Raw genomic sequence first — 12,860 nt, 5'->3', positions numbered from 1 at the left:
TGATCTAGATTAGGACGTGAGGCACAGAGAGGTTAAGCGACTTGCCTGAGGTTGCACAGCGAGCGAGGAAGCAACTGGAATTGGAGCCCAGGCTCAAACACCACACACTTGGCCCGTCATCTTACCTGTGCCACACCAGTCGCCTTTGTCATCTTTCAGTCCCGGTGACAGTCTTGCGAGGCTTTTCGCCTCCCATTACAGCAAGCAGCAGGTGCACAGCACTGGCATTCTGCTGGAGCTGCATGCTGGCAAGTGCCAGGGCCAGGCCAGGCAGAGGCACAAAGGTGGGAATGTTGGGGTGCTGGGTGGGCAGACGAGCCAGGTGAGGTCCAGCCTCGGGGCAGGGCTCCAATAACCCCAGGGTAACCCGGTCTCCTTCCTTCCAGGCCCCGGGCGTGCGCTGGCTGCTGTCATGCCCTCCGCGTCTTCCGCAGGGCCCTCGGCCGTGGCTGCCCCCAATGCCACAGCGGCAGCGGCAGCGTGGACCAATGTCAGCATGCCGGAGATGCCCCTGTTCCACCTGTTTGCTGTGCTGGACGGGGAGCTGCACGCCGCCTTCCCAGGCCTGTGGCTGGCGCTGATGGCCGTGCATGGCGTCATCTTCCTGGTGGGCCTGGTGCTCAACGGGCTGGCGCTGTACGTCTTCGGCTGCCGCACCCAGGCCAGGACGCCGTCGGTCATCTACACCATCAACCTGGTGGTGACTGACCTGCTGGTGGGCCTGTCCCTGCCCACGCGCTTTGCTGTCTTCTACGGCACCCGCGGCTGCCTGCGCTGCGCCCTCCCGCACGTCTTTGGCTACTTCCTCAACATGCACTGCTCCATCCTCTTCCTCACCTGCATCTGCGTGGACCGCTACCTGGCCATCGTGCAGCCCGATGGTGGCCGCCGCTGGCGCCAGCCTGCCTGCGCCAGAGCCGTGTGCGCCTTCGTGTGGCTGGCCGCCGGCGCCGTGACCCTGTCCGTGCTGGGCGTGACGGCCACCGGCGGGCCCTGCTGCCGCGTCTTTGCACTGACCGTCCTGGAGTTCCTGCTGCCACTGCTGGTCATTAGCATATTCACCGGCCGCATCATGTGTGCGCTGTCACGGCCGGGCCTGCTGCGCCAGGGCCGCCAGCGCCGCATGCGGGCCATGCAGCTGCTGCTCACCGTGCTCGTCATCTTCCTCGTCTGCTTCACGCCCTTCCATGCCCGCCAGGTGGCTGTGGCGCTGTGGCCCGACGTGCCGCACCACACCAGCCTCGTGGTCTATCATGTGGCAGTGACCCTCAGCAGCCTCAACAGCTGCATGGACCCCATCGTCTACTGCTTCGTCACCAGCAGCTTCCAGACCACCGTCCGTGGCCTCTTCCACCAGCATGGAGCGGGGTGCGAGCCCAACGGCTGCAACGTGGTCAGCACGCGCAAGAGCTCCAAGAACTCGGCTCACCGTCACATCCTCGGCGCCAGACCTCGAGCCCTCACGCAGGCCCTGGCTAACGGGCCTGAGGCTTAGTTGGTAGGACTTTGCAAGGGGGCCAAAGGTCAGGGCTGGACTGGACACGCCAGGTCGGGGACAGCACAGATATCTGCTCTACTCGGATGGCAAATTGGGTTCACCTGATCAATTGGTGATGGCTGCCCAGTGCACTGCGTGGAGGAAGTGTCTAAGGCCACTGTGCTGTGATTGATTAGCAATGTCTGCCATGGGCTCTAGACAGGATGTGGTGATCTGAATGCTGATAATTTGCCATCCCTAAGGTAAATATTGTGTCCATTGAAAACTCAGAGGGGTAGCCAGGAGCTGCTTCTCACTTGGACCATTCAACCTCTAGAAGGGGTCCCTGAGAAACATGGACAAAGATGTTTTAGATACTGGGAATTTCAAAGAGGGTTAAAAAGATAACCTGAAGGGGTTCCCTCCCCACCCCTCCCCCTTTTTCTCCCTCCCCCACAAAGAGAGAAGAACAGGAACAGAAAGGAAGTGTTAGAGGACACAAATGTTATGTGAGCGGACGTGAAGGGTTCACGTCTGCAGGGCCTCCATTTGAGGCATCCATAAATCACACAGGAAGACAGCCTGACACCGTGGGGTGCTTTGCTGTGAGTACTGTGCTACCTGGGCTGACACTCAAACCAGACACTACCCTACAAAGGGGAGACTGTTTTCCACCCACCAGCCATGAGGGGGAGGCTGAGCGGCACATACAGGTGCCATGAGTGGGAGATGGCCAATCACAGCTCAGCCCCACCTCCTCCAACATCCCCTTGCCTGCCCCATGGAGACCACTCAAATCTTCCCAAAGCCCTCCACTATAGGAACCATCTTGGAGGACCCTGCCCGCTGGCCCAGGAAGGCAGTAGGCTCACAGCCCATCCTATGGATGAGAGACCAAGGGCAAAGACACAGAGACTGGAACCCAGGCCTGCTGGCCTAAGGCCACCGTCTCCCCACACTCAGAACCCTTCGTTCTCCCTCTCACCTGGCTCATCATGCTTCCCTGCCTTTCCTGGGGAGGGATCATTTCTCTGGCTTGGGCCTCTGGTTGCCTCCTCTGAGCTGGACTCCAGGATAGCCTCTGCATGCCTTCTAGTCGAATGTTCAAGCTCCCATGAGCCCTCTCTAGACTGCTGTATGGGGGGAGGACGCCTGTTGTGAGAGAGGAGCTCTGGGCGTCCCAGGCACCTCTAGCCACCAGGCTCCACCCTCTCACGTGGCCACCACCACTGAAACTGGTGAGATGGAATCTGGGCCCCATGTTTGCCCTTTGTCTGCAAAGAAGTGTCCTACATGGGACTTCCCTGGTGGTCCAGTGGTTAAGACTCCGCAGGGGACATGAGCTCGATCCCTGGTCAGGAAACTAAGATCCCACATGCCACACGGTACAGCCAAAGAAAATAATAGTCCTACATGCTCGGCGGCTCCAGGCAGAGTATCCTGGCCCCGAGTTCAGGGCCCTAGTGCAAGGCCTGGATGGGAGGCAGAAAGGCCATTTATATCCCCATATTACAGACGAGGAAACTGAGGCTCAAAGAGGGAAAGGAGCTTGCCAGGGTCATAGAGTACCCAGGTACTGCAAGACCAGTACTGTCTGCTGGAGCCCAGTGGGGGTGGCTCCTTTGGCCCTAGGACCTTGTGGGGTGGCCAAGGTGGGAGATGCTGGCACCCGGGGGAGTCCAAGCCCTGCTCAGTGAAGTGGTGGGGGAGCTGGACCCAGGGTTGCCTCCTGGGCCCGGTGCTCAAGAAGCAAGGGGCGTGGTTGTCAGCATCAGGACCACCATCCTTGGCCTTGACTGGGTGCCGGGCACAGTATGCAGCCTCCCCCCACCTCCCAGCTCAGAGAGGGGCCCAGAGCTCCATGGAACAGAGGAGGGGCCTGGCTCTCGGGAAAGGAGGGTGCGGGAGTGGGTTGTCTGTGCCAAGAAGCCCACGGTGACAGCGATGCTGACCCCAGGGAGTGGCACTTATGGTGGGTTTTCAGGCGGGGAGGCTCTGACAGAGCTTTGTCTCTCCCCGGCCTGCAAGCCGGCACCTGGGCCGTCACACAGCAGAGGAGGGAAAGTTAGTGTGAGGTGTTTGTCCCAGCCCAGCACCACCTGTGGGCTTTCCTCCAGGGTCAGCAGCCCTGATTCTATCCCAGGTTCTCACTCTAATTTATACTAAAGAGCGAGTGGCTGACTTGAGCTGACGGCTGTGCTTGGGGGTGGAGGGGTTGCAATGCTTCTGGAACAATCCCTTCCTCAAGGAGGAGGCCGGTCTCAGGTAGGTGGGCCAGCGTGGGTCTCGGCACACACTGACTGGGCGCCTGCTGGGTCCCAGGTCTGTCTGGCCCTGCTTCACACCCAGTGTCTCGTTAGTCCCCACCATTCATGGAAGTAAGAGCCCAGCGCAGAACTGGGATCCAGATCCAGGGTGGCCAAGCCCCCTCCCCTCATCCCACATGTGAAATCCCACCATCCAGCCTGGGTTCCTCAGGGACTGGAAGAGCCGTGGGGATAAAGGGTGCCAGGGCCCAAGGGAGCCTTCCATCACCCCCCAGAGCTGTCTGATGGCCCCCTTGCAGAGCCCTCGCTAAGTGGGCCTCAGTTTTCCCCACTCTCTACTCCTCTCCCTCCTCTCTGTAGCCTGGCAGCCGGTGGACAGGGGGCTGAGGGCAAGAGATTCACCGCACGTGACCCCACAACTTCCTCAGGCACTTGCTTCCTCCTCCTGACGGCTGGCTCCTCCCCACTCCCTCCATGGGGACACAGGCCCAGGAGCCTCCAGAGGCCAGACTGGGACAGTCCTTTTTCCCACAGGGGCCAGAGTGCGAAGTTTCTGCAGTCCCCTCCACATGGCCTCCCTTCCCAGATTTTTGAAAAGCCCAAGTGACGTGAGGTGGCTTGTGTATTTATATCTGATGTAAACATTCTCCTTAACGAGGAATCCTCGTCCTGAATTAAAACTGTTTATTCCCTTCGTGCCCTTGACTCAGCGCCCTGGCTGGCGGGCAGGGGTCGCCGTGGGGCACTGAGCCAGGTGGGGGCCCCCTCGTCCACCCAACTTCGCTCACTATCCTGTGGCTGGGGACAGTGGGCTCCACGGGAAAGTCTGTGGTGGTGGGGTCATGGTTTTGCCATCACTGCTGGGGGCAGGCACAGGGGCTTCTGAAGGGCGAGGGTTGGAGGGGATGCAGGTGGTAAGGTGTGGGCCGTGGGTGGGCACAGTAGCTGGTTAGGGGCACAGACCGGCAGAGTGACGGGTGGTCGCCCCAGCCTGGTCCCAACTCCGCCTGCCCAGGGAGAGAACATAGACGTGGGCAGGGCAGCCAGCCTGCCCGCAGCATCCAGTCAGATCACCCACAGGTATGATCCGGAGGGAGGGGCTACGGCTCCGCTACAGGCAAGAGCTGCTGAGCTGTCCGCCTTCTGAACTTCCCCGTAAGCCTGGGCTGTCACCCCATTGCCCAGACAGGGAAACAGGCTCTGGGCATCCGGCAGGGGCCTCAAACCTGAGCCCCCAGGCCCCCAGTTCCTGCCTCACACACGGCCCGGGAAGCACGGGGTAAGAAGGGCATTGCCCGGGTGGGGCTCGTCACTCTCGCTGTACGGCACCCTCAGAGGCCGGAGGCGCCTAGAGGTAAATATTAGGGCCTGTTTAGATTAAGCTCCATTAATAGCAGGAAATGTCCCTGGGCGCCCGCCCCGGCTTCCTGGAGGCCTCTGCTGCCTGAGCAGAGGTGGCGGCCCTGTGAGATGGCTGTCCCACCCTCACGTCCTGGTTCACACCCCACACTTTTGCCCACCCCCTGCCTCTTCACACTCCTCCCTCTGCCCTCACCGCCTCCCATTCTTCAGCCCCTCGGGAGGCTCTCAGTGCCCCCACCCCCGGATGCAGCCCTCCCCTAGCCCCGGACAGGGGAGCTCAGGAGGCAGGTGTGAGGGGGACCCTTGAATGAGGCGAAGACCCCCATGGGACCAGTCACCCCTCGCATCCTCCCACACACTGGGGCCGACCCCATGCCCGAGGGGTCTCTGTTCCCAATTCACAGAGGAGAAAACTGAGGCTGAGCGATGCAATGGGACCAATCCAAGGCTACCCCATGCCACCTTAAAAACGGAGCTGGAATGTCCCACCCGGACCTGCCTGACCCCAGGGCCAAGGCCACCCCCAACCCCTGACCCCTGGACAGCAGCCAGGACAGCTGTGGGCCAGGGAGGTCAGGGACCAGTCAGCTGAGTGTCAGCAAACAGAAGGGCGCCCCCAGGTGCAGGAAGGGGGCACGGTGGGGGGACTGGGGAAATGGCCCCCGCCTTCCCCTGCTACCGGGCCTGGGCCCCTGCTGTCTCCCTGGCTTACCCACCACCCTAGCCCCGCCGTTTGCACTTGACCACCTGCCCCTCGGGGCCTCCCCAGCCTCCACTGGCGGGAGGAAGGCACAGAGCTTCCCGACAACCGCACCGGGGGTGTCCTGTTCTCTTCTGTGTCTTGGTCTCAGCAGGTCCACTGCCCGGCCAGTCTGCCCAGGACCAGCCCTGACTGTCCTCCTTGCGGGTCCCTCCCTCTCTGCCCAGCTGTCCCGGGGCCAGCACCTACCCAACTGCAGGACAGACCACATGGCTCAGCTGTGCCCTCCGGACTGGATGCCTGCCCCACCGGTGCCCTTGGCCCCTCGCTGATCCCTCAGGGACTCCCCACCCACCCACCTACCCACCCCCATCGTCCTGGTTCTTCAGATGATGTTGACGCTCTGTGCTTTGCACTGAAGCATCTTCTCTGCAGGCCCTGGGGAGTCTGCAGCCTGGGGGCACAGCTGGGCAGGTGGGAGATCAGAGCCCCACACCACACCATGTGGGACCAGCCACGTAGGGGCATCCAGGAGGACTTCCCGGAGGAGGAGACATTCACGGCTCTCCCCTCCTGGTCCTCACCTTATCCACCTGGGTTCCAGACCCCTCAGGCTGGGCCTCTCCTGAGGCTGTGGTGCTGGGAGCTTTTCAAGCATCCAGTGCCCGACGGGATGGCAGGGCCAGGGTGTTTCACCCCCATTTTACAGATGAAGAAACTGAGGTCCAGTGGGTGCGTGGACACAAGCCCACGCACTGGGACCATGCACACCGGTCCCACACCAGCTCATCTGCTGATCTGCTGACTCTGGGACCCTTCCGAGCATTGGCTCTGCCACCTGTAAGTAGGAGTCTGCTGCCCAGACTGCAGGTGCCCCCCAAACTGAGACAGCACCCATCCAGCTAGAGGCGCAGCCTAGGAGTCCCTCCAAATCCCCATGAGACCCCCGCCACACCCCTGCCCCTCTCTGGGCTCCAGTTTCCTCATCCGTAATCCGGAGCTCAGAATGGCTCCCTGCGGTGTTAGACCCTCAGTACCCAGGTCAGCAACGACTGAAATGTGGGACGCTCTGTGTGTGTTTATGAACCAACCTGGGGCTCTGTTCCCCCTACCCTGCAGCCCCTCGGCTTCTTGGGCCCCAGTTCTGGGCAGGGAGGTGTCCTCACAAGGCATGGGGTCCCCAGTCACACCACAGGGAGGCCTTCCCGGGGCACCCCGGCAGAGTGGGGGCTCTTGACGGGGGTCTCAGATGGAAGTAGGGATGAGGTGTGTACCCCAGGGGTCCAGGCTGTACCAGTGGCCTGGGGAACCGCTTCATGAAGGAGTCCTGGGACCTCTGAGGGTCTTCTTGCCCCACCCACCCCCATGGGTACCCCTCCGAGTGTCCTGCCGGAGACTGAAGGTCAAGTTCTACTCCACAGGGGTGACATCCAGGACGCTGAACTCTACTCCACCCTTCCTCTCCAGAGCAAAGCCACGGGAGGCAGCTCCTGGGACCCCAACTGCCAGAGGCTCGTGGAGTGGGTGCCGCAGTCCAGCCCAGGGCAGGGTAACAGGGCGTCTGGCCCATGCCAGGCCCCTTGGCCACACCAGCTTCTCCAGCCTTGAGCAACTCACACGCTGTCCCCGAGACTCCGTTTCCTTCCTCTGTGTCGTGGAGGATAATTACACCCTCTGCCTTCAGGTGCGATCGTGAGGAGTAAACAGTTGTGTGTGTGCGTATGTGTGCATGTTATGTGTGCATGTACTGGGACGTGTGTGTATTTGTTGTGTGCATGCATGTATGTGGTTGTGTATTGAAGTGTATGCATATGTTTGAATGTGTGTGCACAGGCGTATATTATACATGCATGCATCGCGTGTGTGAGTGCACGTGTATGTATGCAGGCACATGCACATATACATGTGCATATTTGTGTGTGTTGTATGTGTGTGCGTGTGTGTACGTGTACATGTATGTTGTATATGCGTGTGTTGTGCACATGTGTGTATGCATGTGTTGTGTGTGCATTTGTATGTGCATTGTGTTCTGTGTGTATGTATTTGTGTACACGTTTGTTGTGTGTGCATACGTTTTGTGTGTGTGTGTGCGTGCATTGTGCGTGTATGTAATGTGTGTGTGTGTGTGTGTGTGTGTGTGTGTGTGTGTGTGTGTGTGTCTTCCCACGGTGCTCAGCTGTCAATAAGTAATGATTAAAGTGAGCTAATGAGGGCAATAGGGCTTCCCCAAGGAAGGTCCCAGCACGTTCATTCATTTTCCTTCATTCCTTCAACAGCGTCCTTTACCTTCCTGTGCCAGGTATGACCTGAGGGTCTCCCTCCCAACAGGACGCCTGCCCTCCCCTCCTGGGCGCACACGCACACACTGGTCACAGTGACTGAGACGCCTCCATCCTCACTCATCCCTCTGGGTGAAGCCCTGTCTTTGAGCTTCCCCCTGATGCCTGCACCCATGGTGTGTGGGGGGGCACATTCTGGTCTCAGGCGGGCAGGATGCCTGCGTTCTCTCTCGGAGCTGCCAGTGATCTTGGGCCGGCGCCTCCCCGGCTGGCCCAGCCCCCCCCCCCCCCCCCCCCCCCCGGCTGATCCCCTGGCACCACCGGCTGGATGGAGGCGTCCGGGGGGCCTGCGGCCACCAGGTGGCGCTGCTGGCCCAGGACAGGCGCCCGAGGTGTCTGCCGCCAGCCAGGACCAAGGAGGGCAGGGACCCTCCTGATCACCTCTGCCACCTGACCCTCGGGGGGTGGCCCCAGAGCTGGCAATCCTGGAAGGCTGCTCAGAGGAGCTGCAGCTTCCTTCCCCTCCCGGAGAGAAGAGTGACACTGAGTCAGGAAGCCCCTGACCCCTTCAACTCGGCCACCTTCCAGGCAGCCCCTCACGCCAGGTCTGTCTCCCCACCCGCCAGAGGGGCGGCTAGGCGAGGTGATCGCAGAGGGGGAGGAGCCAGCCCCTCCCTGTGGGCTGTGGAATGAGGCCGACGACTGACTCCATGACACACGGGGACGGTGGGCTCTGTGGGCAGCTGGGGCTCCCCTGAGATGTGCCTCCTCTTCTGGCGCGTGATCTAGGGGGAGCTGAGAGCCCCCCAAGGCCATACTGGGGCCCCAGGTGAAGAACCTCATTTCACCATCTCATGAGCCCAGAGAGGGTCGGACAGCTGCCCTGAGTTACACAGCCTGGCAGCTGAGACTGCTGTGTGGCAGGAGAGAGAAACGCGCCCAAGGGCTGGGATGTCCGGACAAGTGGTGCTCTGCGTTTCCAACCGCAGCACTGGCACCAGCTCCAGGCTGTGGAAGGAGGCAGGAGACAGACAGATGGACAGGTGGAAGCCAGGGAGAGACTGCCCTGGGCATGAGTCGCTTGGTGGTCCCTGGACCCTCTGCTTAGGCAGAAGGGACAGGTCCTGTACTGGACACAGAGGGGAGTGACCAGTAGGCACTGGCCTGACAGCTGAGGTGTGGAGCCGCCCATGCCTCACCTGCCCACCAAACTTCCACGCAGCGGTGCCCGTCGGGGCGGGCTGCAGCCCCCAGCCCGGCTCACTGAGGAGGGCAGTCTGGTCCCGGGGCTGGCGCAGGGCCTGGATTCCTGGAGACGTCAAGTGGGACCGGCCTCTCCCGAGGAGCCCCACCGGGAGCCCCAGGAAGCTCAAGTCGAGGGCCCTGGGGCCCAAGACCCCCGGCGGGCCTCCTGGAACAAGGGCCGACCACCCCTCCCTCAGACGTGCTTCCCTTTCCAGATATTCCCTCCCATCCTCCCATCTACCCACCCCCTCAGCCTGTGTCCCCTTCCCAGAGCCCCTTGCACTCCCCCAAATATCAGGTGTTTGCTGGGCTGGAGAGATGGACACAACCCTAGGACCCTGAACCCTAATTCTGTACACCAGGACCTTGACATCCTCCCTGCATCCATCTTCCTTCACTGAGATGGCTCTAGAACCTTCCGGCTGCTCCCATGTCCCCTGCCTGTGGCCTCTGCCCACCCCAGCCTCTCACAGGGGGAGCCTCAGGCCTCGGTGCTTGCCAAGGAGACAAGAAATGGGGGCCAGGCTGAGGGAGCTGAGAGAGGGAGGTTTGTGGTTCGCGGGTGTTCCCGGAGGCCCCTGAAACGTGGACGTCTGGTCGGTGCACCGGGCACTTGTCTTCCTGTGATAATTCACCTTTCCTGGTCCCCCCGGCGGCTGCAGGCGGCACCTCACAGGGTCCCTGAAATGCTCTTGGAGCAGCATGCCCCCCCACGCCTGGGAGGGGCCCTCGAGAGACAAGCCAGACCCCACAGAGGGGGTGCTGGCTGTGAGGAAGGGCGTTCAGATGCCACACATGAGAGTCATCCCAAGGGACAGTGGGCCACAGGGTGCAGGAAGGGAAGGGAGTTGACAGGCGGGGCAGTCAGAGGCCCACCTGAGCCCAGTGCCAGGCACACACTGGGCTCTCCAGAAAGATCCGTGCTTGTGGGGCCGGGATCAAATCCCAGATCCTGCCCTTAGTCGCTGTGTGACCTTTGGGTAGGTGAGTTGACCTCTCTGAGCCTCATCGGTAAAGTGGCTATGCTCATGCTAATTTGAACTTCTCAGGTTGTTGTGATGAAAATGCAGGGGAGGGGATGAGGGGTTCAGCTGACCTCTACCCACACGGTAATAGGAACAGTCCATCGATGAGCCACTCAGCAAGCACTTACCGAGCACCTGCCACGTGCTGCCTGGCGCAGCGTGAAGGACACAGCCACGGTCCCTGCCTTGCGGAGCCCACCGTCTGCTGCAGGGTGGCGCGGTCCTGGTGGGGACCACGGAGGGCTCCACTGGCAGCCAGGGGGCTGGGGGGGCTTTCCAGAGAAAGGGGCATTTCGCTGAGTTTTGGGGGATGCAGAGGAATCTGGCCTTCAGAGAAGCAGGCTAGGACATCTCCCGGGGTGGCAGAGCCCCCGGGGTTGGGGGGTGGGGTGCAGCCACGTCATGGAAAGCACGGGGTCAGAGGCCAGCTGCCCGGCAGAAGGCCCTCAGGCAGGTCACTTCCCTCCCCAGCCTCAGTTCCCTCGTCTATAAAATGAGGATAAAAATGCTGTCTCCCCATGAGATAATGGCCATGGAAAGGGCCAGGCGAATGCTAATATTCCCTATTTAATTTTCCATGTTCTTTTTTGAGGCCAGGGTTATTTCTGTGCACACTTGGCTATTTCCAGGCCAGAGCTCGCCCTTTCCCACAAAGGATCCCCAGTCCCAGGCCGCGGCAGGAGGACAGGGCCAGAGGCACAAGGAGGAACAGAAATGGAATGTCTTCCCACGAGGGCAGCACAGACCCCCCAATGCGCAGGGGCCCAGGGCGCCAAGAGCCCAGCTTGAGAGCCCCCAGCACACAGCTCCAATTCCAAGCCCCCTTTAACAGATGCCGTGGAACTGATGTCCACAAGATGTCAGGAGGAGGAGACGAGAGAAATTACCAACACCATGTGTGACCTCATCACCCCCCGCCCCAGGAGCCCCCCCCAGGAGCCCATCCCCCACCCAAAGGACAAACCCTGGGGCTGACACCTGGAGGACAGGTGGGCAAGGAGGGAGCACAGGGTGCCACGTCACCTCCTGGGGTCTTCCCCTGCCCTCCAGCCAGGTTCTCTGCCGCTGGCCAAGGAGCCTGGGCACCCTGGGCAGCCTCCCCCAGCCTCTGGAAAGCCCTCTGTCCCCACCACCTCTCCCCACAGGAGAGCCTGCAGGACCCTCTCTCGGGGTCCACCCCGGCTGTCACAGGCCCTGCTGTCACAGGATGGAGGGGGGCAGGAAAGACCAGGGTCCCCCAGGGTAGGAGGGGGCAGGGAGGAGCCTAGGGGCATGAGAAGGGGGCTGGGAGGCCAGGAGGGAGGGAACGGTCAGCTGGAGATGAACAGTTTGCTGGAAGCAGGGGCCAACAGGCCTCACCCCAGTTGGGTGGAGGTCCCCAGCCCAGGCCCTTGCAGGGACCCTAAGGCCCAGCTAGCTCGATTAGTGATATCTGCTGTGGGGCTGTGGATGGGGACAGGTATCTGCTCAGAACTCTTCAGCTCCTGGAACCTCAGAGGCTGAGTGTTTAAGAATCTTCAGATCCAAGAGCTCTGAGACCCTAGAACTGTAGGATTTGCCAATTCTGGAACCTCAGGCCGGAAGGTTATCTGCAGAATATCTGAGGTGCTCAATCTCAGTCTGGAGGGACCTCACACTCCCCACCCGACCCCTCCCCAGCCCAGCCTGACACTCACCCTGGAGGGGGCAGAAGCCCCCAGTCGCTAGGGGAGGGCAGGCCTGGGGTGGTGAAGCCTATGGGAGAGAGCACAGCCAGGACTCCGCAAAGAGTTCAAACCCCGACTTCAGCACAGTTAAACAGCCATGCAGTGGAATATTATTCAACCATCAAAAAGAAGGAAGCACTGACACACGCCGCAACACGGATGAAACGTGAAAACATTATGCTACATGAAAGAGGCCAGACACACACACACAAATCATAGTGCGTGATTCCATTTAAAGGAAATGTCCAGACAGGAAAATCCACGGAGACAGTGGTCCAGTGGGTAAGACTCCACGCTCCCAATGCAGGGGCCCAGGTTCGATCCCTGGTCTGGGAACTAGATCCTGCATGCATGCCGCAACTAAGACCCAGCACGGCCAAAATAAATAAGTAAATAAATAAAAAATAAAATCTTTAAAAAAAAAAAAAGAAAGGAGATTAGTGGTTGCCAGGGAGTGGGGGCAGGGAATGGAGAGTGACCGCTTAATGGATACAGGTTCTTCTTTTGCGCTAATGGAAATATTCTGGACCTAGGACTTCTCTGGTGGCGCAGTGGTTAAGAATCCGCCTGCCAGTGCAGGGGACATGGGTTCAAGCCCTGGTCCGGGAAGATCCCACATGCCGCGGAGCAACTAAGCCCGTGCGCCACAACTACTGAGCCTGCGCTCTAGAGCCCGCGAGCCACAACTACTGAAGCCCGCGCGCGCCTGGAGCCCGTGCTCCGCAACAAGAGAAGCCACCGCAATGAGAAGCCTGCGCACCGCAACAAAGAGTAGCCCCCGCTCGCCGCAATTAGAGAA

At 60.7% G+C, this 12,860-nt stretch overlaps 1 protein-coding gene across 1 annotated transcript; it reads left to right on the top strand.

Annotated features, from left to right (window-relative positions):
- Nucleotides 1–412: 412 nt before the first annotated feature.
- On the top strand, nt 413–1,495 carry GPR20 (G protein-coupled receptor 20). The gene has a single exon (XM_060035319.1). It carries the CDS (start codon nt 413–415, stop codon nt 1,493–1,495), a length of 1,083 nt encoding a protein of 360 aa, XP_059891302.1.
- The last annotated feature ends 11,365 nt before the right edge of the window (nt 1,496–12,860 follow it).

This window comes from Delphinus delphis, chromosome 17, assembly GCF_949987515.2.
Source record: "Delphinus delphis chromosome 17, mDelDel1.2, whole genome shotgun sequence".
In the NCBI taxonomy this organism is placed as follows: Eukaryota; Metazoa; Chordata; class Mammalia; order Artiodactyla; family Delphinidae; genus Delphinus; species Delphinus delphis.
The sequence above is the reverse complement of the archived record's forward strand: the minus strand, read 5'-3'. Positions and strand labels throughout refer to the sequence as shown.

Coding starts and splice junctions, on each gene's coding strand:
- GPR20 (XM_060035319.1), top strand. CDS start 413: ATGCCCTCCGCGTCTTCCGCAGGGCCCTCGGCCGTGGCTGCCCCCAAT.